At 34.7% G+C, this 27,966-nt stretch overlaps 1 protein-coding gene across 5 annotated transcripts in view; it reads right to left on the bottom strand.

Annotated features, from left to right (window-relative positions):
- Window positions 1-27,966, bottom strand: part of EPHA5 (EPH receptor A5) — a 313,487-nt gene that overhangs the window by 65,045 nt on the left and 220,476 nt on the right. For 3 of the 5 annotated variants that reach the window (XM_007193544.2, XM_057547286.1, XM_057547288.1), the window contains one exon: window positions 18,386-18,491. In XM_007193544.2, the coding sequence (XP_007193606.1) occupies window positions 18,386-18,491 (106 nt within the window). The remainder of the gene's footprint in view (window positions 1-18,385; window positions 18,492-27,966) is intronic. The other 2 variants (XM_057547285.1, XM_057547287.1) reach the window with 1 other exon arrangement.

Here is a 27,966-nt window from a genome sequence, read left to right as displayed (position 1 = left end):
ACCCCCCTCACCACTTTCCCCCCTTGGTGTCCATACGTTTGTTTTCTACATCAGTGTCTCTATTTCTGCCCTGCAAACCGGTTCATCTGTACCATTTTTCTAGGTTCCACATATATGCATTAATATACAATATTTGTTTTTCTCTTTCTGACTTACTTCACTCTGTATGACAGTCTCTAGGTCCATCCACATCTCTACAAATGACCCAATTTTGTTCCTTTTTTATAGCTGAGTAATAGTCGGTCGTATATTGTACCACATCTTCTTTACCTATTCATCTGTCGATGAGCATGTAGGTTGCTCCATGACTTGGCTATTATAAATAATGCTTCAAAGTATATTGGGGGACATGTCTCTTTTTGAATTATGGTTTTCCCTGGGTATATGCCCAGTAGTGGGATTGCTGGGTCATATGGTAATTCTATTTTTAGTTTTTTAAGGAACCTCCATACTATTATCCATAGTGGCTGTATCAATTTAAATTCCCACCAACAGTGCAAGAGGGTTCCTTTTTCTCCACACCCTCTCCAGCATTTGTTGTTTGTAGATTTTTCTGATGATGCCCATTCTAACTGGTGTGAGGTGATACCTCATTGTAGTTTTGATTTGCATTACTCTAATAATTAGTGATGTTGAGCAGCTTTGTATGTGCTTCTTGGCCATCTGTATGTCTTCTTTGGAGAAATGTCTATTTAGGTCTTCTGCCCACTTTTGGATTGGGTTGTTTGTTTTTTTAATATTGAGCTGCCTGAGCTGTTTATATATTTTGGAGATTAATTCTTTGACAATATGGTACTGACACAAAAACAGAAATATAGATCAATGATACAGGATAGAATGCCCAGAGATAAACCCATGCACGTATGGGCACCTAGTTTATGACAAAGGAGGCAAGAACATACAATGGAGAAAAGACAGCCTCTTCAATAAGTGGTGCTGGGAAAACTGGACAGCTACAAGTAAAAGAATGAAATTAGAAAACTCCCTAATACCATACACAGAAATAAACTCCAAATGGATTAAAGACTTAAATGTAAGATCAGACACTATAAAACTCTTAGAAGAAAACATGGGAAAAACCCTCTTTGACATAAACCACAGCAAGATCTTTTTTGACCCACCTCTTAGAGTAACGGAAATAAAAACAAAAATAAACAAATGGGACCTAATGAAACTTAAAAGCTTTTGCACAGCAAAGGAAACTATAAACAAGACAAAAAGACAATCCTCAGAATGGGAGAAAATATTTGCAAATGAAACGACAGACAAAGACCTAAATAGACATTTCACCAAGGAAGACATACAGATGGCCAAGAGGCACATGAAAAGATGTTCAACATCACTAATTATTAGAAAAATGCAATTCAAAACTAAAATGAGGTATCACCTCATGCTGGTCAGAATGGCCATTATCAAAAAATCTACAAACAATAAATGCTGGAGAGGGTGTGGAGAAAAGGGAACCCTCCTGCCCTGTTGGTGGGAATGTAAATTGATACAACCACTCTGGAAAACAGAATGGAGGTTCCTTAAAAAACTAAAAATAGAACTACCATATGACCCAGCCATCCCACTACTGGGCATATACCCTGAGAAAACCATAATTCAAAAAGAGACATGTACACAATGTTCATTGCAGCTCTATGTACAATAGCCAGGACATGGAACCCACCTAAATGTCCTTCGACAGATGAATGGATAAGGAATATGTGGCACATATATACAATGGAATATTAGCCATAAAAAGAAATGAAATTGAGTTATTTGTGGTGAGGTGGATGGGCCTAGATTTTGTCATACAGAGTGAAGTAAGTCAGAAAGAGAAAAACAAATATCACATGCTAACACATATATATGGAATCTAAAAAAAAAAAAAAAAATTGGTACTGATGATCCTAGTTGCAGGGCAGGAATAAAGCAGTAGACTTAGGAAATGGACTTGAGGACATGGGGTGGCAGGGCGAAGCTGGGCTGAAGTGAGAGTAGCATCGACATATATACACTACCGAATGTAAAATAATTGGCTGGTGGGAAGCAGCAGCATAGCACAGGGAGATTGGCTTGGTGCTTTGCGGTGACCTAGAGTGGTGGGATAGAGAGGATGGGAGGGAGGCTCAAGAGGGAGGGGATATGGGGACATGTGTATGCATATGGTTGATTTGCTTTGCTGTGCACCAGAGACTAACACAGCATTGTGAAGCAATTATACTCCAATAAAGATCTATTAAAAAAAAAAAAAAAAAAGGCTTGCACTACTATTTACTGAAATGTATGAAGTGAGAGAATGAATATACAAATAGACAATGATCAGACCAAGTAGAAGAATAGAACTCTGACCCCACATCTGCAGCAACTAGTCCAGGAAGCCAAACTACAACCTCTGTAGTAATTGTCTCAAATGGTCAGAACTTTATCAATAAATGCCAGTTTCCCTAATTTTTGTCTGTACTTCCAACTTAGGACCAACTAGAGGAAGCCTAATCAATCACATAGAATGCCCCACTTCTGGTTAGCCCACCTCCAACTACCCCAGGCCAATAACCTCCAATCAGGGCATACCTGAAGCCTTCCTTTTTTTCATTATAAAGCTTTTACACTCCTCTGCCTGCCTTTGGGTCTCTGCCAAATTCAGGTGATGGTGGCTGATTCCCTTGTTATAGCAAGCTCTTAATAAATAGCCTTTGCTTGTTTTAATTTGGGGTTTTTTTTATTTCCACAGAAGAGATCATCTTTACTAGTTCAATAAAGGGAAATTACATAGATTCATTTTTGCAATCAACCACTATCTTTGGTCTGTTCTGGCACAATAATAGTGTTAATATACAAAATACTGAATTATGTGTTTCTCCTGCAGTATGACACTTCCACCGAGCAAACATCAATTTCCTCCATTTCTAGAAGCCAAAAGTGACTACAAGATCCTTCCTCTGAACTTCTCCTTCCCAGTCATTTCACAGCTGAATCAGTCTATCTGCAATGCTTCTTCGAGAGGAGCATACGACTGTCATGACTAACTTGATTGTGCTTATCTATTCTTATCTATTTTAGGTTTTAATTTATTTTGAGAGAAGTAGAAAGGAAAAAGCAGGAGAAAATAAAATTGCAAAAGAAGTGATGCTAATTTTGCCATCAAAAAAAAAAAAAAGAATATTTACACACAGTTCTGATAGTAACATTTGTTTCAAACATTACTTTGTCTTAATGAAAGTGTAATATTAATTAAAAATATGAGTGGGTCAAAAAAAGGGAAGAGATTATTCAAAGAAATAAGCCAAATATTTAAGTTCCGATTTATTTAGCTCCCTCCATTGTGGCTGTTAAATATTTTTCCAAAGTTGAATCACATCTATCAGCATTAAACTTATAAGGTAGAGAAACCAGGACTAATGTTTTAATTTAATTACATAACTCACAAAAAATTAAAGTAACTGGGAAAGTACACTGAAATTATTAAAACACAAGGAATGTGTGTATTTTGTGATAAGCAAATTATGAGAATTGAATTAATTATGAGAATGATTTAAAAGAAAGCTAAAGGTTCATTTTCATATTGAACTATTCAAATTCCATGTAAATATATTTTGTTTTCTATTAGTATTGGTCAGGAGTACCAAAATCATATATTATGGTAGTTGTGTTTAAAATTAAATACAAGGGTGATAAATGTTAACTATTTTAATACATTATGCACATATTCAATATATAACATAACAGTGGTTAATTATGATTACAATTGCTTTATATGCATGCAATGGTGTATACGTGTATATGTGTGTGTGTATGTATATACACGCAAAAGTACTTATGTCAAATATTTATAATTGTGACCATATGTGATTTCCCAATACGAATTTGCCTGAACAAACATTGAAAAATATGGTTAAATTATAATACTTAAACTAATATGATCTTGGTATAAGCTAGAAGAATAGCTTTGATAGCCCAGAGGCAGTATAGATAGAAGAATTCCTACATAGACACTTATTTAGTATATGCTACATGTAGAGACCTATAACAGTATCAGGATAGGGTGATAAACAGTGCTGGTACTTATATAAGTCTATAGAAAATATCAATTTAGAGCCCCAACCCCATAAAATTAACATTTTTTGTATCCCATGCAAAATAAATATTATTGAAAAGCAAACAAGTCTTGCTACTTCTAATGATATATTTTCACTATATGAAAAGCTAAGATCCCACTAGCCTAAATGGGTAAAGAGCATGTACACCTAATTTACAAAATAGGTAATAAAATAGCTAATGACTATATACTCATTGCAAATATATTAATGATCCTATTAAATCTCAAAAATATAAAGAAATTCAATTAAAAACACAGAACTATTTTTTTCCTATTAAATTAGCAGAGATTGACTAGTCTGTGAACCACCAGGCAATTTCATTCTCTGTTGGGGGGAATAGTAATTGGTACTATGATTTAAGGGGGCCATTTGTCAATATGTATCAACAGCCTTTAAAATATTCATATTCATTGACCCTCACTTTGAATTATACAAATGTGTTCTAAGAACATTAGAGATAAAAAATAGCAACCCCCTTCCCCTAAACCAACACAACAAAAGAAAACAAATGAACAAAACAAAAGGAAAAGCATACGGGAAAGGTTAGATATTAGAATATCAAAGAAGCAATAAATTTTTGCTTTTAAAATATTTCCAATTATGGAGGAAATTTTTATATTATAATGTTAATCAAAGAAAAACAGAAAACAAAACTACAAATTTTGAACTCAAATATATATATAAAATATTTTAAATCTATATGGCAAAATATTAATATTGATTACCTCTGGTAGGTATTTATGACTCATTTTCTTTCTACATTTTGTCTTGAATGTTCTATGTAATTTTTATCGTAAAATTTAAATCTGCATACATAAATGAAATAGCAGCTAGTAAGAAATTAGGACAATAACCGTAACCGTGCCAACTATGTAACATGCAATGTAAAAAATCAACCGAAAGGTATAGGCAAGGCAGACAGCAAGAGGTCTTGATAAAGTCAAAACATCAGGATGTTCATCTAAGGAAATGGCCACTAATCTAACCTCTGGAGATATTTTATGATATAGCTGAAATAGTTCAGCAAGTTGAATATTTGAGGTCTAAGGAGACAAAATGCAGTGTGTGGAAAGATAGAAGCAGGATTGATAGTGAGTTTCACTTTAGGACATGTTGTACTGAGATGACCCCCAGTAGACTTCCAAGCTAGGTTATTTAAGAGTCCTCTTAGAGTGAGGGGGGGTTTCAAAGAGTTGGAGACGCAAGAGCAGGGTCCAGTCACCCTGGCTTTGGGGAAATGATAAGAACCAATAGGCCAAACTGCACCGGCTCCAACCAGATATTTGAGATGTACAGAAGGACTTCCTATTTCCATTTCCTGCATGAAGATTTAGAAGCCTTAGGGCTTGGGTAGAAAGATACTGGGTGGTAAAATAGACATCAACTTGGAATTCAAAATAGCTATTTCCCTTTTGGGGCTGGTGAGCGACAGTACACACTAGCACAGGTTTGGAATGATTAATTATGAATCTTTAGGACTCCAGGAAAGGCCTAGTTTGTCCTGTCCCTTTACATTCCAAATGACTAGAGAAGAGGTGAATCTAGCAGAGCATCATAAGTACATTTGAAACAGCTAGAATAACAGGAGGTCAGAGAAAGTCAGATATCAACATCAAAATAAATCAAGAGGTCCTTATGTATTAGAAAACATACAAAGTCATGCTAATATAGAATTCTGATTCATCATATATTTGTCTCATGAAACTGTGTATATAAACAATGCTCAATATCACTTATCATGTAAATATTGAATTCATGCTGATTTGATGATAACAGATTTTACATCATGTTGGGTATGATGAGATACAAGTTAGTCATTTGGGTAGCGAAATTTCATCTTAAAGTTTTCTGAGGAGGATTGGACCTATAGATTGACATTTTCCTGATAATTTTACTTGTAGCAAATAAAGAAAATCAGAATAATTCTACAAATTTAGTATCTACTGATTAAATACTTATGCTGAACTTAGTATCCTTAAAATGTAGCACTGTGTTGCTGGCACATATGGAGATCTCACAAACAACTTCGTCAGTGAGGATTGGTGGTAAATTCTAGTATATCTAGGAAAAATTAATATTAACATAGAAAATATTTCACTTAATCTTATATTCTTACATATTTTAAAGATGTTTGTTCAACTCTGCTCTGATTGTATGTTATGATTATCTTTTACATCCTTATGTGTACTATGTCCCCATATTTTGAAAAAGACATATCTTTGTATTAAAAGGGAAAGCATTAAGTAATCAAGGTATTAACAAGTTAAAGTATTAAACGATCAAAGTTACATGACATGAATTGGATTCCACATAGATAGATTTCTTAAAAAATGTTGGCAAGATGTGTACATCATCAATGAATAGAATCAGTTCAAACCAATGTCTATTAAATTGGCTTCAGGAAAATCAAATGAAATAGGCATAGGAATGTGAAAGCAGCACTAGGATTTCTCAATGCCAGAAGCATGGAGGGCTCTTGGAGGTGGAGAAGCAGTGTTTGTGAGATACATGAGAATATTTTAATCCTATGGAATATTCAGTCTGGAGGGACCCTGAAGAGGAGTTATGCAGTTGGTCTAAGAAGGGCCTAAGAAAACCTAAGAAACAAAGAAGCTTTCCTCCACTAATCACCCCACAGAGGTCTCAACTTGCCAACTTGATGATATTTTGCTACTCAGGATGAAAGTGGTAGCGTGGAGAGGAAGCAAAAACAAAAACAAAAGCACCTACGGTAAGCCCCCAAGCATCTGTCTTGCCTTTCAATTGACCCTGAATCAAGAGAACTCATGACCTTCACGGAGATAAGCAAACCAGTGCCAGACCACAAGAACAGGATGATGTCTTTATAAATAACAATTAAAAACATATAATTAAACATAAAATAATAATTAAAACTCACTAACATCATTACCCGCAATACTGATGGCTCAAGAGAGTGGACAATGCCTGTAGACTATTGACAGCAAATGTGTGCCAAAGATCTGATACAGAAAAGTATGTCATTTTTCTGTGAGATTAGAAAGTCAGGGGAGTAAGAAATAAGAAAGAAGAAAGAAGCAATGGGTGAGAGATAGTAAAAGAATTTGGTAAGCAAGATAATTGGCATATAGTATGTTTTGTAGCACTATAGCTATCAGAGCCATCAGACAGATCTCAAGTCAATACCTCCACATGATATAATAATGAGTTCAGCTGTTTGAGTCCAAGTTGCTAATCCATTAGAGACATTTATTTCTTTCCAGGTGCACGCAAGTTTAAAAAAAGAGCACAGGTCTTGAAAAATGTGGCTTTTACCTGGTGTTTAAAATCATTTGGAACATTTTATTGTTCATTTGCTTCATTTCTCAGCAATAATTACATTCCTAGACGTGTCTCAGGAAATTGACTGATTTTTTGTTGAATAGATGGTCCACCTTTTGGCATAGGGCAGTGCTATTGATTTTCTCTGTAGAGCTGGCTATCAGGCTCCTATGAAAGCCTGTGCTATTGTGGGCTCTGAGAGACAAGGTAACGTTCCCAGAAACTAGCAGAGTTTTCCGCCAGAGCCCAGCGTCTACTGGCATGCCAGCATGCTCTCTCTTTCAGCTGGGGATCACATTCTAAAAGAAATGGAGCTTCAGGCAAATGGAGCTTCAAATAAAAGGTGTATTCAGCTCTTGTGGTTAGGCTTTTGACCTGTCCTGTGTTTCACAGTACTTAAAATCTGAAAGTCTCCAGATTCTTTGTTAAAATAATTTTCTTCTTTGCAAAACAATGACATTAACTTGCTTCCAGTACCATAAATAGAGTTTTTCCTTCCAAAAGTTTGCCTCAATATAACTTCCTGAGAGTTGCAGTGATGTTTACATGTTTGATCTGTGAGAAGTCGCAGGTGGGATGTTCAATAATGTTGAGCAATTGAGCCAGTAACCCTCTTGGGTTCAGTTTCCTAGGACGATTTATTTCCCACAGTGGGCAATTAGTTGTTGCTATGCCCCTAGTCTTTCTGGCACTACTCTGCCCTGATCCCCATTTGTATGTTATTAATAAATTATCATCTACTCTCTAATTATCTTTGCTTCAGATTCTGAAGAAAAAAGCATGTAATCATGAGAAAATAGAAGGGATAACAACTCTCAGATATTAAATCAATACACATGCCTGGATTTATTACAGTTTTATAAAGTCACATCTATTGCTAATTCATAAACCACTGAGATTTGTTTTTAATGAGCTCTTTTCTAAAATCAGCGATTGCATGTGTGATTACAAATATTTGTCTATTTATCATTATTTTAAAATAAAATAGTATTTGATTAAAATATTTTTATGTAATACTTATCCTTATGAAAACTTATCAAGTCTGAAAGTACATAATCCTAGTTGTTAAAGGTGCCAAATATATCAACTATCCATGCTGCCCATAACTTGAAAAGATTGGGAGGGAAATACAGTTACTTTGATGTACATTATCATTTATAAAAGTGAATACTGATTGATATCACCATGTGTATCACCACACTGGCATTAGGATGCCCAGATGTCAAATAAATAATATAAGCTAGTGAAGATTTCTTATCTCCTATACAATACTTCTTTGATATCATTGCATTTATTTTGCTGATGGCACAAAAAGTTCCATTTCTCAGGAAGAAAACACATTTATGGGTTAGGTATTTGATTGTGCTTATGTCAGAGTTACTAACATTTTTCATTTTCCAAACTATCAACATTAATGGGAAAAATGAGACAAAGCACTTCAAATAGAGATTGATGCTCAATTTATCTTTAATTCAATAATTTATGAGGTATTCATTCAATTAGGTTATGTGGGAGAGCCACAGAAGCCTTTATCCTCTATATACTTACTGGAGGGCAGAAAAGAAAATATATTTACTATAATTTGTGGTTGAAAGTGTTCCATGAGAAATACTGGTATATTGTTCTGAGACTTAAGTGGAAGGGGAGAATACTTCAGCTAAAGGAACTGAGTATGTTTTTATGATAGAACAGTTGATGTGGGTTTTGACATGTGGGTGAGGTTTAAATATTGAGAGATGAAATAGAGGATATGAAAAAAGAAACCACGTGAGATCTTCTTTCTTCATTCTTAGTTCATGTGCGTTGTCTGAGGCTGACCCTACTTCAGGTTCAGGCACGAACTCTAACTGTACTGCCATGCAGTATACCTTCCCCATACTCTTCTTAGTTAAGGTCTCAGTGCTACTGATTGGTTTACTCTGTGGGGCTGTGTATTAGGTTCCTGTCAGAGCATGTGCCACCTGTGAGAGCGAAGGTCAAAAGCTCTAAAGTAGGGACTGGATTCAAGACGGTGACCATTTCTGCTTCAGGAATCAACAATTGTCTGGTCTCCTGCTACTTTATGGACCACTCCTTCTCAGTCTCCTTTGGCTGGATCTTCCTCCTTCACTCTATCTCTCAATACATATCAGAGCCCCAGGGCTCTACCCAAATAGCTTCATTCTGATCAGTGCCTTTAAATACCATATTTGTGCCAGAGCATTCTTGAATCATGTGTCTCCAATTGCATAGCAGAGAATATTTTACCATTTGGATCTATTAAGTGCCTGTATTTTGGATTTTTAAAAAATCTCTGGAACTTTTCATCTATATGATCTACAATTATCTTTTGGATAAAACCACTTTGAATGTGCCTTCTGTCATATGCAACCAAAGGAATCCAGGTCAAAAACACATAGTGATAATGCTGGAAAGCTAGTTCGAAGCATGTTTTCAAGAGTCTCCAACTCCAGCTTCACTCTTCCAGTCATCCAGTCATTGGACATTTATTGAGAAACTACACTAGAATCTGTGTTCAACATGAATACATATCTATCAGGGGAGACACATATAAAATGATGAACTGAAATCATTTCAATTGGGAAAAATGTTTTGAGGGAAAACAAAAGTGATATTAACTAGCTTTCACAAAATCAGGAATGGTCATGGGGTTGGTGACATTTGATATGTGTGATTCTAGAATAGATACAGTTTACCAGGTATAATTGCCAAGTGTAGAATAGAGGGAAAATTCACTATAACCCAATGTATTCCTTAATTTACTTTAGTGGTAAGATATCGCTGACTTTAATTTCTAAGAGTTATTTTATTCATAGCAGTTTGGAAGGTTCTTAAATGTTAATATTATTATCTTTAGCAGTAAATATTCAGTGGCTTTACATATAAGAGATCAGAATTTCACCAAAATCATAGAGTTGAATGATATAAGTCATGGGGAAGTTATATAGTGAAGAGCAAATGTCTTAAAGTAAGAGCTGTGCTCAAGACCCAGGCCCTCACTAACTGACTATATAATATAATTTATGTTCTAGACAGTGTTCTAAGGGGCAGGAACCCACAGATAAAAATCCCTATCATTTTAGAGCTTATATTCTAGTATGGGAGACAGACAAAAAATCAACAGAAGAAATATATATATTGGGTGGGCCAAAAAGTGCCTTTGGTTTTTTAAGCAAAAATAAAAGACACATTTATCACTTTCTCCAAGAACTTTATTGAACACTGTATTCAGCCTTGTGTTCCACTACCTTCTGCCATTTTTCAGGCAACTTCATAATTCCATCTTCCCAAAACTTTTTATCTTTTTGAGCAAAGAACTGTTCCAGGTGCCTTTTACAGTCTTCCGGGGAACTGAAATTTTTTCCATTAAGAGAATTTTGTAAAGACTGAAATAAGTGGAAATCAGAAGGTGCAATGTCTGGTGAATATGGCAGATGAATCAGAACTTCCCAGCCAAGCTGTAACAATTTTTGCCTGGTCATCAAGGAAATATGCGGTCTTGCCTTATCCTGATGGATGATTATGCATTTTCTGTTGACTAATTCTGGACGCTTTTCGTCGAGTTCCACTTTCAGTTGGTCTAATTGGGAGCAGTACTTGTTGGAATTAATTGTTTGGTTTTCTGGAAGGAGCTCATAATAGAGGACTCCCTTCCAATGTCACCATATACACAACATCACCTTCTTTGGATGAAGACCGGCCTTGGTCTTTGGTGTGGTTGGTGGTGGTTCATTTCGCTTGCCCCATGATCTCATCCCTCCATTCCACACTGCTGTACAGTATCCACTTTTCATTGCCTGTCACTATTTATTTTAAAAACGGAATTTTTTCATTACATTTCAGTAGAGAATTGCATGTGGAAATACGGTCAAGAAGGTTTTTTTCGCTTAACTTACGTGGAACACAAACATCAAAGCAATTCACATAACCAAGATGGTGCAAATGATTTTCAGTGCTTGATTTGGATAGTTTGAGTATGTTGGCTATCTCCCTCATGGTATAACGTTGATTGTTCTCAATGACTGTTTAGATGTGATCACTATTAACTTTAACTTGTCTACCTGACCGTGGAGCATCATCCAGTGAGAAATCTCCAGAACAAAACTTTGCAAACCACTTTTGACACGTTCGATCAGTCACAGCACCTTCTCCATACACTGCACAAATCGTTTTGTGCATTTCAGTTGCGTTTTTACCTTTCTTGAAGTAATAAAGCATAATATGCCAAAAATGTTGCTTTTTTCTTCCATCTTCAATATTAAAATGGCTACACAAAAATTCACCAATTTTGATGTCTTTTTTTAAAATGCATGCTGATCTGACAGCTGTAACATGCAATCTAACAAAACTGTTTTGAATGAACTTAAAGACAGCTAAGTGTTACTAGAGCCATCTTATGGAAAAAAAAAATGAACGAAACTTTTGGCCCACCCAATATATTATAATATATTAAGATATACATACTATAATGGCAATGAGTGTTATAACAGACAAGCCAGGGTAAGGGATATCTGATGTGCAGAGGAAGGAATCATGGGTCATCATTTTAGTCAGCTCAATTGAGAGAATTAGATTGAGCAAAGAAAGAAGGAGGAAGCCATATTGTTCTCTGGGTCAAAAGAGTTTTAGACAGGAAGAAGAGCCAATGCAAAAGCCTTACAGCTGGACTATTTTTACAAGATTCAAGAAACATCAAGAAGATAACTTTTATGAAGTATAAATTGGATATAGAGCTGATACTGAGACATAGCATTGTAAAATATTACATGTAGGGCTTCCCTGGTGGCGCAGTGGTTGCGAATCTGCCTGCCAATGCAGGGGACACACGTTCGAGCCCTGGTCTGGGAAGATCCCACATGCCACGGAGCGACTAGGCCCGTGAGCCACAATTGCTGAGCTTGCGCGTCTGGAGCCTGTGCTCCACAACAAGAGAGGCCGCGATAGTGAAGAGGCCCGCGCACCGCGATGAAGAGTGGCCCCCACTTGCCGCAACTAGAGAAAGCCCTCGCACAGAAACGAAGACCCAAGACAGCCATAAATAAATAAATAAAATTAAAAAGAAAACTTTAAAATATTACATGTAAAGTCCTTGGAACAGTGCCTAGTAGTAGGTAGTATGTAATTCATGCTAGACAATATTAAACTTATTATTATCAGTATTATTCTTGTGTTACTTCCGTTAGGCAAAGATGCTTCTCTGATGGTTTTAGAATGCTACATAGCCTAAAAAATCATTCACTTTGGAAGCTATTATTCTTTGATATCAAATGTGGGCAGAGCTCTGGCATTTGTCTGAATTAAATAATTGCATTCAAGATGCCTGTACAATTATTTTATTTGGCTCCAAATGAGCTTGAAGAAATGTTTCTAAGTCCAGCATATTTTACCATCAAGCTATTGTTTTCCCTAACATAAGAACTGTGGCAGGCATTTAATAAGAAGTCAAATATTTCTTGAATTAATGAATCATATCATCATTTTGGTACAAAGGAAAAAATGTTATCATGAAGGAAATGATTCCAGTTTAAACTCTTTTACTTAACCCCGGCTGTTGTAATTCTGTTTATGAAATTCTGTCCATTTATCAGACTACCAATTTAACTAGGAAACACTTTGAAAAAAGGACATTGCCTTTTTATTTTAAATGCCTGGGACTTTTCTTGGTGTTTTATATGCAATAAATACTCAATATACGTTTGTAATGGATAATTGGGAAGAGTGTGTCATTTACAACATATTAGACTTCAAGAGACTTGAAAAAAATTACAAAAGGCTACATTTTAATATTATTTTTAAGTAACAAAAAAAACCCTGAAAGCAGTGTTTTCATAAATCTGTTTTTCCCCCTAAATTTCTGACATGGTCTGAGTAACTTAAATTTGTACCTAGCCTCCAAGTACAGTATTAACTGATTTCTGAAGAATTTTTGCCTCAGGAAATGATTTGACATTTCAAATCGATTGAGTTTCAATTGTTTAATGAAAGACAAAGGGAAACAGGATTTAGCATGTCTAACCACAGTATTTGAACATGACCAGAACAAGCAAGGGAAGATTTTTTGCCTGGAAAATAGTTAATCCTTTTTATAGGCATTAAGCCACCCCTTAAACTAAATTTATCATATCAGGAACATCACAGAAATAAAGTCACATATTAATAGCCTTAGAATCATATCCAAGACTAAGCATCTTGAAGCATTCCTTCTGCCCCTTCAGGAGCTATAAGTTTTTGGTTTTGTTTTCCAATTTTAAAATTGGCAAACAGCTTTATCTTTTTTGTGTTTATATGAAAGATAAGTACATGTAAGTGTGGGCATGCATGTGTGTAACATGTGTATATCTTTAACCTCTCAGTGTACAAGTGGAATTAATTGAAATAAAAAAGCAAAGCTCTGAAATTTTCTTAAGATTTAATTAAATTCATAAGTAATAAAAGAGACAAAATATTAATATATATTCTTTTATCCCAGGGTGTCTATATTGAGCAAGTTTCAAAGAAATAGTTTCTGTACACTGAAAGATGTTTTCCTTTGTATTTCCTATACAACTAAATCCTGTTAATTTAAGCTTTATATCAGACTAAGAAAGTGTCCAGTAGTCAATTTTCAGAATGAGGTCCCAAGTTTAAAATAGGGACACAGAAAAAAAGTCAATCTAATAGTATCAATGATTGTCTTCAAAGGAAAGAAAAAGAGAAGGTCAAAGTAGAAGACTTTCTCAAATATGTAACTAGAAGAGTGTGGAGATGACATCATTGGTTGAAAGACTGATTAAACAATTTATATCTATAAAATTGTATATATAAGAGACAACCTCACAAAATTAGGGTATAATAAGAAAGTTATCAATGTGCAGTGTCATTACTGATAAAACAGAAAGATTAAAAAACAATTACAAAAAAACTGCTAAAAAACAAAAAACAATTACAACACGCTGTGCATATTAGGAGGTTTAATTTATATTCAGCCCAGGGTAATTAGCTCATAGTTTGCTGAGAACAAGTCAATTATTTTGTAGTCCCATGAAAACACCATTTACAAGTAATAGAAAAGAAAGTAAAAAGGATAGTCTGAAACCTGCAGAAAATGCTCTATGGAATATTTAGCACCTTTAAACAAGATGATCACATGATTTCTAAAACTGATAGAATCCTAAATGATGTTACAATTCTTTGTCATTTTTTAAATAGAACTTTCTCCCTTCAGGATTGATACTTGTCTGTATTATTTTAACTGTATCTAGGTAAGAAGACTCCAAGAGGTTTCTGCATAATCAATTTTAGCCTAAAAAGATTAGAAAGTCTCTATATTTAATTTATTTTTCATTTTCAATGTATTTTAGAATAAAAAAGTTTATTACTTTCTTTGAAATAGATTATTCTCATAGTATTCAATGTGTTATATTCCTGATTTTTTTCCTTTGGTCTGAATAAAAATTCAAATTGCCAATGAATATGTACTTTCAATACATAGCTGCTTCTGAGCCCAAATGATGATATAAATTGTCAATGAATATTACATACAGATGATAGTAATATATTTGCAATATATCAGAATTAAGTCTATATCACCACTGAGTTAAATTATTTGTAATTAAAAGACATTTTACGTAAGAGAAAATATCTGGCTTATAATATATTCAAGAGGTTAAAAGGTGATATAAGAGAGTAAGTTCAAAGTGAGACTGGAGTCTAAGTGTTATTATGTTTTTGTGTGTTTATCAATCATATTTTAGCACAGTGAAGAGGGAGAAATATATATAATTCACTGTCTTTAGAACATTCCTAGAAAAGGCTTTTTTTCAATAATTTGCTATTGCTTAAAGGTAACTCCCAAATTTGTGTTAGGCTTTGTCCACACCTCTTCATTTAGTTTTTCTTTCATTTGACAAAACTTTACTGAGTTAATCAGTATACTCTATGTACTAAGAGGTAGGTTCAATTTTCTTAGTCCCAACAAAAATTGCGAAGTTCATTGCCTTGAATGAGATAGGAAAAGCCTTTCTAGAATCATATCATTTAGTTTTTGAATAAGTATGTTTATATAATACACACATAAAATAACCTGTTCATGAAAAGTAAAATAAAATGGCCAAGTATATTTCTTTTCTTTTTTTTTTGATTGCCAGTTAACTTTATTTATTTATTGGGACTATACATATCAAGTATATAAAATGGAGTTTAACAAGCAATTACAAAGGAAATACTTTGTACAACTACCACCCAAATCAATAACCCCCAAAACCCCAAATGTGCACACCCCCTTTACAATTTCACCATCATCTTTGTCTGTAGGTAGCATCTAGTTGGGTTTTGCCTTTTTATCTAAACTGACAGTCTCTTTTTAATTGGTATGTTTAGATTATTCACATTTAATGTGATTATTGTTTGGATTAAAATCTACCACTTTGCCAGCTCTTTTCTATTTGGCACAAACTTTTCTTTGTTTGGCCAAATATATTTCTATCATAAGACAAATGCCCTTGAAATTCAAGAATGTGCATTCAACAAAATGAAGTAAAAGTTTGGTGCAAAAAATTTGCTGGTAAAAAAATATAAATCTCAAATTGACTTTTAGTAAAGTGTATTTTCCTTTAAATTGCAAATTCCTAGTCTCAGCATCACAGTCTGTGTAATTAAGAAAAAAAATTAAAGTGAATAAACAATGCACAAATTTGTAAGGTATTGCTATTTTTAAAAAGTAATATACTTCCGTAAGACAGTAGATCCAAAATTATCTTACCATGTCTTGGGTTTAGTTATGCTGAAAATTAAGCTTTGCCTCTTGGGTATAGATGTCATTTTTATTTAACTGAGAAATACACTAAACATTTCTATATACTAAGATTTAGTTATTCTTGTATGGTAGTTTCAGATAGATATGGAATTCGTGTGTGTGTGTGTGTGTGTGTGTGTGTGTGTGTGTATGTGTGTGCTAAAGCTATACTCTCTTTCAGCTACCAAATAGTAGGTAGATTGAATCTTCTCTCACTTTGTCTAATGCTGCAGATGTAACGAAGTGAATTGCTTTTAAGTCAATTTTGTATGCATTAGGGAAAAAATTGGGGAGGGCAGGGGCTGATTCATATATAGGTAAGCGAGAATCCTTAGCTGAATGTCATCAGTAAATTCACATTAACAATACTTAGGTTAAACAGATAAAGTGTGCTAAGTCTATAATAAAATACTTCCTATACTTTATTTGTTCTTTAATAAACCTTCAAACACACAAATTTATTGGCCTTTAGACGTCTGCTCTTTCCTCCATTTTTATTCAGTGGACCCGACAAATAATATTTTCTTATGATCCCCATGTGCCTAAATATAACTAATGCTTCTGGATTTATTGGAAAGGAAGAGGCCAACCATTTCTCAGAAGTAAATAAATGATATTACAAACCAGCTTTGCAAATGTATCATAGTTATCCACCCTTTTGGGGTAGAAAAGACACATTATCTCATGGTAGTTTTCTTAGTAGTTACAATTAACTCAATTCAATTATCTTACTTGATCGAAACCTGAGCAAAGTTTTTATGACAAGACTGGTGGAATTAGCTTCTCTTCCAGAAAGCAGGGACAATGGTAGAGCATTCTCCCAAAGTGACTTCAGAGGGAAGAGATCAGTGGGGCACGAGCTAGCCAGCCTCTGACTGGGGAGGGCTGGCTGTCCTCAAGAGAACACAAACTGCTTCCCAGTTTGTGGGAAGAATTTAGAATTTAGCAATTCTAAAAATGTATCACTGCTATTCTAACATTAAAAGTAAGCAATGATTTCTTAGGAAAACTTTCAACACTCGAATGAACAAGAACTAGAAGAAAGGGAATTTTCAGAAAAGAGAAAGGATGTTCAAAGGAAGTAACAGTGTTTTATAAAAATAAAATGTCACTACTGTAATTTAAGGATGTAGTCATAAATCTTTTCAGAATACAATATACAGTATATTGAAAATGTCTAATTCTACATATTTATGAGTTGAATAGGTGCTGAAGAGTCAAAAGTAAATGAGTAAAACAGTACAAAATCAATATGAATATTGATTTTATGACTTTTTTTTGGACCTTATAGTATATTTTTGTGTATTTGTGCAGGTTTAAATAAATATCTTCATGAAGATTTTCATGAGATTTTCTATAACAGTCTAACACCAAAACATTTTCAAATGGACAGCTCTCATTACGGAATATCCTTTCTAATAGTGGCCTGGATGAAAAATGAAAATACATTTGCTGTAGGAGTAGAACACACTCACGCTTTTATTTGTTTATTTTTTTAGGAAGGTTGATTATGCTCAGCTCAATGTCAGGAGATACCTTCTACATAAGCTCTTGCTGGGGCTCTATCTCTTTTATTTTTGTTCAAAATGAAAAATGTAGATAGGTAATACACATATTAATGTATCTATTGATACAACATTCAATAAAATTCACTTTAAATCAGTATACACTATGATTGATGTATTCAGGTTGAAATCATTCAGAAGCTGAAAATAAATGCAATCATAAAAAAGGGGTGGTTATTTCTCAAAATGCTTGTTTGTGGGTGTGTCTGCTTTGTATCCATCACCCTGTTAGGATAGAACTCTGGCTAACTAGAATTATTAGTTTTATTCTTCTAAAATATCAGGCACAGACACAGACCTTCCCAAACACTAAAATTGAAGCTTTTGAGAGGATACGTCAATACTTTTGAGAGGAAAAATAAAATTCAGGTTAAAATAAACTATATCAGAAAAAGATACGGTTATATTAACAACATAATAAATAATAACAAGTTAATACTATTCTTGTGTAGACAGTATACCTGGAAAAGAGGAATTGTGTGCTTAAAAGTTAGCACTAACATGGACAAGGTATGGCTTGAGAAATACATCCTACATACAGGTTATCTACTGATATATTGCTCGCCTCATTTGTTTCGGGATGTGTTTAATAGCCATATGGTCAGATCAAGGTAAGGAAGAGATCAGCTGTAAACGTTCAGAAGCACAGCTTCCTGTCTTACCTTCCACTGAGGAGGAAGCCGATAACCACTGCCAACAAAATGACTCCCACTGTCACAGACACAGCAATTATAGGAATCTGGCTTTGATCGCTGGATGCTGCAACTGCTGATAGGAGACAGAGAAAATATAGCCTGTGGTTACAGGGATCATGTGCATTCAAATAAGAGCTGCTTAATAGTCAATAATCAATGCAAGGTTTAAGCAATTCACCCACACTTGGCTGAGATTTCCCCTTATATCTCTTCTCAATGGTGTGTAATTGAAAAGACATCTTCAGGAGAAAATATTTATTCTCCAAATGGAAATTTGAAAGAACCACTAAGTCACTGATTATTTCCTTACCATAAAAAAGAATGTCATTGTTTGTATAGTATTAATTTAGCAATCTTAGGTTTGCAAGACAAAATGGAACTTTGTTTTTGATTTCAAACACCTCCTAAATAGGAGGTGCTAAGTATATGAGATTTGACGTTTTTAAGAGTTTGCATGTGGCTGTTCTCTAGGGAAAAAAAGTCTCATTATATTAGATAGGACTTTTTCTTATAGATATAGGTTGAAATGTCCAAAATGTCCAAAATGATGTGGCTATGACCTCGTATGATATCACTATTTTGAATATAATTTTAAAAACTATAATTTCAAGCAGAATATAAACACTAAATATACTTTATTAGTAGGAACGCTTTTTCAAAAATATCAAGGCATACATTTAGAACTTTGTATCTACAGTAAGATTAGATTTGTTTACATGATCTTTTTTAAATACATGAATTTAGATGAAATATTTTATATTTTAATAACACAATTACTATCATAAGAGGAATATGGACATAGATAGTTGTACCTAAAAAAGCAATGGACTTTTTCTTTTGTGCTGATAGCTAAGTTGATTAAAATAAGAAACTTATAGAGCAAAATAAATTTTATTAATGTTCTCAAGAAACCCTCAATAGGATACCTTAGCATGCTTATTGTTTAATGACATTATCATTTTGATAAATTCAGAGTGGCATGATAACAAATTTTACATCACCAAAACTAATAACAACTATGTTTCCCATGTTTTGTTTTTCACAGTCTCTTACATGATCTTGGCCCTATCAATAGTTTTGGACATTTAAATGCTACCCTTTCTAGTCTTGTCATCTCATCATTTATTCTTTTAACCAAAATTGACTGACTCTCTGACAACCTTCTTACACTGATCTACATTTTCAACCCTTTCAGATCAGTCTTCAAGAGCCCAATATCGGCAACAAGTGGTTCATGTATGAGGAAAACTACTACTTACAATAGAAATCTATACTCTTCCCCTCCCTCTTCTTGGATAATAATAGTTGCAATTCAAGGTCCCTTTACCCTGCTTTTTCCTATCCTCTGATGCTGAGGTCTGTGGTAGAGAATTTATTACTGGTGAACAGTATAAATGTAGTAGGGCAAAGCTACCCCACTATCACTAGTAGTAGCCTTCCCCAAGATTTGCTTTTTTAATTTCTAAATTTAAATTACTTATTTTATCAGTCGACTTTCTTTTTGGCAGGTGGCACTGTTTCTAGAGAAAAACATGCAAATTTGGTCCAAATAAGTTCAATGTTATTTCATTTGTGCACCAAAGCTTTTGATTCTCTCTTTTAATTTCCTTACAGAGTCATCCCCATAATGAGTCTTCCTCATTTTCTCAGTAGACTAATCCATTCTAACTTCCCACATTTTAGAAATGTTAAACTTTATAGATAAAAGAGAGTGATCAAGTCTGAACTCCATGGTTAAATACAACTCTATACCCTTCTTTTGCTTTACCTAACTCCACTGTTAGAATCTTTCTTGTCTCTTCCAAGATAATGATCTTTAAAGATCTCCCTCCAGGAGAGATTATCATTTCCTTACAGACTGCTTCTCTGCTACTTACAAGCCTAAACAGATAATTTCTCTTGGAGAGAACAAATTCTTATACCTAAACTTACTGATATTATTAGTTCAAACTGAATTTGAAAACAGGTCCAACATTTACTGTACATTTGGGTTAAGGCAAATTATTTAACCTTGTAAAGTCTCATTTCATTAATCTCCAGTTAGGCATAATTTCCCTGTATCATTATATTTCTGTTTAGAGATAACACTTAGCATAGAGCTTCAACTATTGCCAGCCTTATTTAAATAGAAGATATTACATATACATATTATCTCCTGTTTTATTTGTCATTCTTATTCGCTCCTATTTTTCAGCATCTTGACTGAGTCATCTAGAGCCAGCCTCATCTTCTGAGAACCAACATTACTAAATTTCCTCTGAAACCTCTCTTCTGCCTTTGAGTTCTATGCATGATATATTTGCCATATGTAATGAGTATTTCTCCATTTACCTTACCATACACTATAATGAGGTATTTGACCTTGTTGAACATACACTCCGCCTTTTAAACTCTTCTCTTGTTTCTATACATCAGATGAGATGTTTTCTCTTTTTCCCACTCTGAAGCACTGCTTTGTCAGTTCTATTGGCTCTGAATTCTCTTCCAACATTTTATGTGTGAGCAGTTCCTGATGAATGCTGGTTCTTAATCCTTCCCACTTCTTTCCATCTCTCTTTCTATCTCTTTCCATCTTTCTCCCTTTCTACCTCTTTTTCGCCCTACTTCTCATAGATATTTCTTTGCTCATGGCATCAGTTAACTATAAGCTGAAGAGTCCCATATTTATATCTCCAACTAATATTTGTCTTCAGAGGATCATTCTATTAAAACAAAAAAACCCCAAAATCTCTATTCTCTTTATTTGGATTTTATTTTCACATAAAAATAAACATGTTTAAAATCAACCCTTATACCACATCCACCCCCAATGGCATTTAAAAAAAAAAGCATCAATAAATAAACATACCATAAATCAAACCAACAAACCAGACTAATTTTATCTTTTTCTGGTTTCTTTTAAGCAGCACTGAATTTTTCTTAACCCCTACTTACACTTAATCACCAAATATTTTTGTGTTTCTTTTATGTTTCTCCGCAGGCATTATTTTTTATTTCATCCAACACTCACCTATTTGATTCAAATCTGCTGGAATATGGTTCATACGTTTTTTAAGTGCTCCCTTTGACTTCTACGTACTCACATGAAATATCAAAAAATATCACTTTGATCACGTTTCTCTGAACAAAAAGTTAATAAATACCTAGTGCCTATGGAAAAAAATTTCCAAATTCTCCATCTAGCGTTCAAAAGCCCTTCTAATCTGACTCTAACAAATCTTTCTGGTCTCAATGTGCCAGTTTGGGACTATGAGAGATAGGGTTTTGGAGGAAGCAGTCATGATTAATCAGAAGTAGGGATCAAAACAGGGCAATTTCAAACTAACCAAAGTATTAATTTTGAGAAAATGTACGGTGCTTAGAAGTGTGGAATGCTTCATTTTTTAGTAATTGCCAAGATCTCTAACTTAGCAATGTGCTAAAATGTGCATGTAGGTATAGGATAATATCTTGCAATAAAACAATTGTTAATGGCATGGCAAAAATTTTCAAAAATGTTTAAATTAATATATTTTATGAAAATACTTTGTAAGTAACGTCAAATCACAAATGTTCATATTTACGTTTTTATCTGCTGTCCACTGAAATCAGATCTTTTTATAAAATAGGCAATTAAATAAAGGGACTGTGAGGAAGAATTTTAAAAATAAATTTTCATTTATTTTTTAAAAGTTTGCAGCATTTCTTTTTAAGTTACCTTCTTTCCTTAGGCTTTCTTTCTTTCTTTCTTTCTTTTTTTGAATTTTTGAATTTTATTTTATTTTTTTATACAGTAGGTTCTTATTAGTTATCCATTTTATAAATATTAGTGTGTATATGTCAATCCCAGTCTCCCAATTCATCCCACCCCTGCCCCAACCCCCACTTTCCCCCCTTGGTATCCATACGTTTGTTCTCCACATCTGTGTCTCTATTTCTGCCCTGCAAACCGGTTCATCTGTACCATTTTTCTAGGCTCCACATATATGCATTAATATACGATATTTGTTTTTCTCTTTCTGACTTACTTCACTCTGTATGACAGTCTCTAGATCCATCCACGTCTCTAAAAATGACCCAATTACATTCCTTTTTATGGCTGAGTAATATTCCATTGTATATATGTACCACAACTTCTTTATCCATTCGTCTATCGATGGGCACTTAGGTTGCTTCCATGACCTGGTTATTGTAAAGAGTGCTGCAATGAACATTCGGGTGCATGTGTCCTTTTGAATTATGGTTTTCTCTGGGTATATGCCCAGTAGTGGGATTGCTGGGTCATATGGTAATTCTATTCTTAGTTCTTTAAGGAACCTCCATACTGTTCTCCATAGTGGCTGTATCAATTTACATTCCCACCAACAGTGCAAGAGGGTTTCCTTTTCTCCACACCTTCTCCAGCATTTGTTGTTTGTAGATTTTCTGATGATGCCCATTCTAGCTGGTGTGAGGTGATAACCTCATTGTAGTTTTGATTTCCATTTCTCTAATAGTTAGTGATGCTGAGCAGCTTTTCATGTGCTTCTTGGCCATCTGTATGTCTTCCATGGAGAAATGTTTATTTAGGTCTTCTGCCCATTTTTGGATTGGTTTGTTTGTTTTTTTAATATTGAGCTGCCTGAGCTGTTTATATATTTTGGAGATTAACCTTTGTCCGTTGATTTGTTGGCAAATTTTTTCTCCCATTCTGAGGGCTGTTTTTTCATCATGTTTGTAGTTTCCTTTGCTGTGCAAAACCTTCTAAGTTTCATTAGGTCCCATTTGTTTATTTTTGTTTTTATTTCCACTACTCTAGGAGGTGGCTCAAAAAAGAACTTGCTGTAATTTATGTCAAAGAGTGTTCTTCCTATGTTTTCCTCTAAGAGTTTTATAGTGTCCGGTCTTACATTTAGGTCTCTAATCCATTTTTAGGTTATTTTTATGTATGGTGTTAGGGAGTGTTCTAATTTCATTCTTTTACATGTAGCTGTCCAGTTTTCCCAGTACCACTTATTGAAGAGACTGTCTTTTCTCCATTGTATATCCTTGCCTCCTTTGTCATAGCTTAGTAGACCATAGGTGCGTGGGTTTATCTCTAGGCTTTCTATCTTGTTCCATTGATCTATATTTCTGTTTTTGTGCCAGTACCATATTGTCTTGATTACTGTAGCTTTGTAGTATAGTCTGAAGTCAGGGAGTCTGATTCCTCCATCTCCGTTTTTTCCCCTCAAGACTGTTTTGGCTATTCGGGGTCTTTTGTGTCTCCATACAAATTTTAAGATTTTTTTGTTCTAGTTCCATAAAAAATGGCATTGGTAATTTGATAGGGATTGCATTGAATCTGTAGATTTCTTTGGGTATTATAGTTATTTTCACAATGTTGATTCTTCCAGTCCAAGAACATGGTATATCTGTCCATCTCTTGCTATCATCTTTAATTTCTTTCATCAGTGTCCTATAGTTTTCTGCATACAGCTCTTTTGTCTCCCTAGGTAGGTTTACTCCTAGGTATTTTATTCTTTTTGTTGCAATGGTAAATGGGAGTGTTTCCTTAATTTCTCTTTCAGGTTTTTCACCATTAGTGTATAGGAATGCAAGAGATTTCTGTGCATTAATTTTGTATCCTGCAACTTTACCAAATTCATTGACTACCTCTAGTAATTTTCTGGTGGCATCTTTAGGATTCTCTATATATAGTATCATGTCATCTGCAAGCAGTGACAGTTTTACTTCTTCTTTTCCAATTTGTATTCCTTTTATTTCATTTTCTTCTCTGATTGCCATGGCTAGGACTTCCAAAACTATGTCGAATAATATTGGTGAGAGTGGACATCCTTGTCTTGTTCCTGATCTTAGAAGTAATGCTTTCAGTTTTTCACCATTGAGAATGATGTTTGTTGTGGGTTTGTCCTATATGGCCTTTATTATGTTGAGGTAGGTTCCCTCTATGCCCACTTTCTGGAGAGTTTTTATCATAAATGGGTGTTGAATTTTGTCAAAAGGTTTTTCTGCATCTACTGAGATGATCATATGGTTTTTATCCTTCAGTTTGTTAATATGGTGTATCACATTGATTGATTTTCTTATGTTGAAGAATCCCTGCATCCTTGGGATAAATCCCACTTGATCATGGTGTATGATCCTTTTAATATTTTGTTGGATTCTGTTTGCTAGTATTTTGTTGAGGAATTTTGCATCTATATTCATCAGTGATATTGGTCTGTAATTTTCTTTTTCTGTGGTATCTTGGTCTGGTTTTGGTATCAGGGTGATGGTGGCCTCATAGAATGAGATTGGGAATGTTCCTTCCTCTGCAATTTTTTGGAAGAGTTTGAGAAGGATGTGTGTTAGCTCTTCTCTAAATGTTTGATAGAATTCACCTGTGAAGCCATCTGGTCCTGGACTTTTGTTTGTTGGAAGATTTTAAATCACAGTTTCAATTTCATTACTTGTGACTGGTCTGTTCATATTTTCTATTTCTTCCTGGTTCAGTCTTGGAAAGTTATACCTTTCTAAGATTTTGTCCATTTCTTCCAGGTTGTCCATTTTTTTGGCAAAGAGTTGCTTGTAGTAGTCTCTTAGGATGCTTTGTTTTTCTGCTGTATCTTTTATAACTTCTCCTTTTTCATTTCTAATTTTATTGATTTGAGTTCTCTCCTTCTTTTTCTTGATGAATCTAGTTAATGGTTTATCAATTTTATCTTCTCAAAGAATCAGCTTTTAGTTTTATTGATCTTTGCTACTGTTTTCTTTGTTTCTATATCATTTATTTCTGCTCTGATCTTTATGATTCCTTTCCTTCTGCTAACTTTGGGTTTTGTTTGTTTTTCTTTCTCTAGTTCCTTTAGGTGTAAGGTGTAAGGTTGTTTATTTGAGATTTTTTTGTTCCTTGAGGTAGGCGTGTATAGCTATAAACTTCCCTCTTAGAACTGCTTTTGCTGCATCCCATAGGTTTTGGATTTTCGTGTTTTCATTGTCATTTGTCTCTAGGTATTTTTTGATTTCCTCTTTGATTTCTTCAGTGATCTCTTGGTTATTTAGTAACGTATTGCTTAGGCTCCATGTGTTTGTGTTTTTTATGTTTTTTTTCCCTGTAATTGATTTCTAATCTCATAGTGTTGTGGTCAGAAAAGATGCTTGATATGATTTCAATTTTCTTAAATTTGCTGAGGCTTGATTTGTGACCCAAGATGTGATCTATCCTGGAGAATGTTCTGTGCACACTTGAGAAGAAAGTGTAATCTACTGTTTTTGGATGGAATGTCCTATAAATATCAATTAAATCTTTCTGGTCTATTGTGTCATTTAACACTTGTGTTTCCTTATTAATTTTCTGTTTGGATGATCTGCCTATTGGTGTAAGTGAGGTGTTGAAGTCCCCCACTATTATTGTGTTACTGTCGATTTCCTCTTTTATAACTGTTAGCAGTTGCCTTATGTATTGAGGTGCTCCTATGTTGGGTGCATATATATTTATAATTGTTATATCTTCTTCTTGGAATGATCCCTGGATCATTACGTAGTGTCCTTCCTTGTCTCTTGTAACATTCTTTATTTTAAAGTCTATTTTATCTGATATGAGTATTGCTACTCCAGCTTACTTTTGATTTCCATGTGCATAGAATATCTTTTTCCATCCCCTCACTTTCAGTCTGTATGTGTCCCTAGGTCTGAAGTGGGTCCCTTGTAGACAGCATATATATGGGTCTTGTTTTTGTATCCATTCAGCAAACCTGTGTGTTTTGGTTGGAGCATTTAATCCATTCACGTTTAAGGTAATTATCAATATGAATGGTCCTATGACCATTTTCTTAATTGCTTTGGGTTTGTTTTTGTAGGTCCTTTTCTTCTCTTGTGTTTCCCACTTACAGAAGTTCCTTTAGCATTTGTTGTAAAGCTGGTTTGGTGGTGCTGAGTTCTCTTAGCTTTTGCTTGTCTGTAAAGCTTTTGATTTCTCCATCAAATCTGAATGAGAGCCTTGCTGGGTAGAGTAATCTTGGTTGTAGGTTCTTCCCTTTCATCTCTTTAAGTATATCTTGCCACTCCCTTCTGGCTTGTAGAGTTTCTGCTGAGAAATCTGCTGTTAACCTTATGGAAGTTCCCTTGTATGTTATTTGTCATTTTTCCCTTGCTGCTTTCAATAATTTTTCTTTGTCTTTAATTTTTGCCAATTTGATTACTATGTGTCTTGGCGTGTTTCTCCTTGGGTTTATCCTGCCTGGGACTCTCTGCACTTCCTGCACTTGGGTGAGTATTTCCTTTGCCATGTTAGGGAGGTTTTCAACTATAATGTCTTCAAATATTTTCTTGGGTCCTTTCTCTCTCTCTTCTCCTCTGGGACCCCTATAATGTGAATATTGTTGAGTTTAATGTTATCCCAGAAGTCTCTTATGCTGTCTTCATTTCTTTTCATTCTTTTTTCTTTATTCTGTTCCGCAGCAGTGAATTTCAGCATGCTGTCTTCCAGGTCACTTATCCTTTCTGCTGCCTCAGTTATTCTGCTATTGATTCCTTCTAGTGTATTTTTCACTTCAGTTATTGTATTGTTCATCTCTGTTTGTTTGTTCTATAATTCTTCTAGATTTTTTTTTTATTAATTAATTAATTTATTTATTTTTGGCTGTGTTGGGTCTTCGTTTCTGTGCGAGGGGTTTCTCTAGTTGTGGCAAGCGGGGGCCACTCTTCATCGCGGTGCACGGGCCTCCCACCATCGCGGCCTCTCCCGCTGCGGGGCACAGGCTGCAGACGCGCAGCTCAGCAGCTGTGGCTCATGGGCCCAGTCGCTCCGCGGCATGTGGGATCCTCCCAGACCAGGGCTCGAACCCATGTCCCCTGCATTGGCAGGCGGATTCTCAACCACTGCGCCACCAGGGAAGCCCTCTTCTAGATCTTTTAAAAACATTTCTTGCATCTTCTCGATCTTTACCTCCATTCTTTTTCCAAGGTCCTGGATCATCTTCACTATCATTATTCTGAATTCTTTTTCTGGAAGGTTGCCTATCTCAACTTCATTTAGTTGTTTCTCTGGTGTTTTATCTTGTTCCTTCATCTGGTACATAGCCCTCTGCCTTTTCATCTTGTCTATCTTCTGTGAATATGGTTTTTGTTCCACAGGCTGCAGGATTGTAGTTCTTCTTGTTTCTGCGGTCTGCCTTAGTCAGTTTGAACCATTTTTTAAGTTCCTTGATGGGTTTTAATTATTGGCTATTTCATTTGCACTGATTAATTTGTGAGATATTTCTTTTTTTTTAAAATATAAAATTCAGTATTATTTTATAATTGGTTTGTAACTGCAGTATGATTGCTTTACAATGGTGTGTTAGTTTCTGCTTTATAACAAAGTGAATCAGCTTTACATATACATATATCCCCATATCTCCTCCCTCTTGTGTCTCCCTCCCACCCCCTCCCTATCCCACCTCTCTAGGGGGACACAGAGCACCGAGCTGATCTCCCTGTGCTATGTGGCTGCTTCCCACTAGCTATCTATTTTACATTTGATAGTGTATATATGTCCATGCCACTCTCTTCTCATAGGAAATAATTCATCAAGATTTTTTACTATCTATTCCTTTGTTTGCCCTGAC

The sequence above is a fragment of the Balaenoptera acutorostrata genome, chromosome 5 (genome assembly GCF_949987535.1).
Source record: "Balaenoptera acutorostrata chromosome 5, mBalAcu1.1, whole genome shotgun sequence".
NCBI lineage: Eukaryota > Metazoa > Chordata > Mammalia > Artiodactyla > Balaenopteridae > Balaenoptera > Balaenoptera acutorostrata.
The sequence above is the reverse complement of the archived record's forward strand: the minus strand, read 5'-3'. Positions and strand labels throughout refer to the sequence as shown.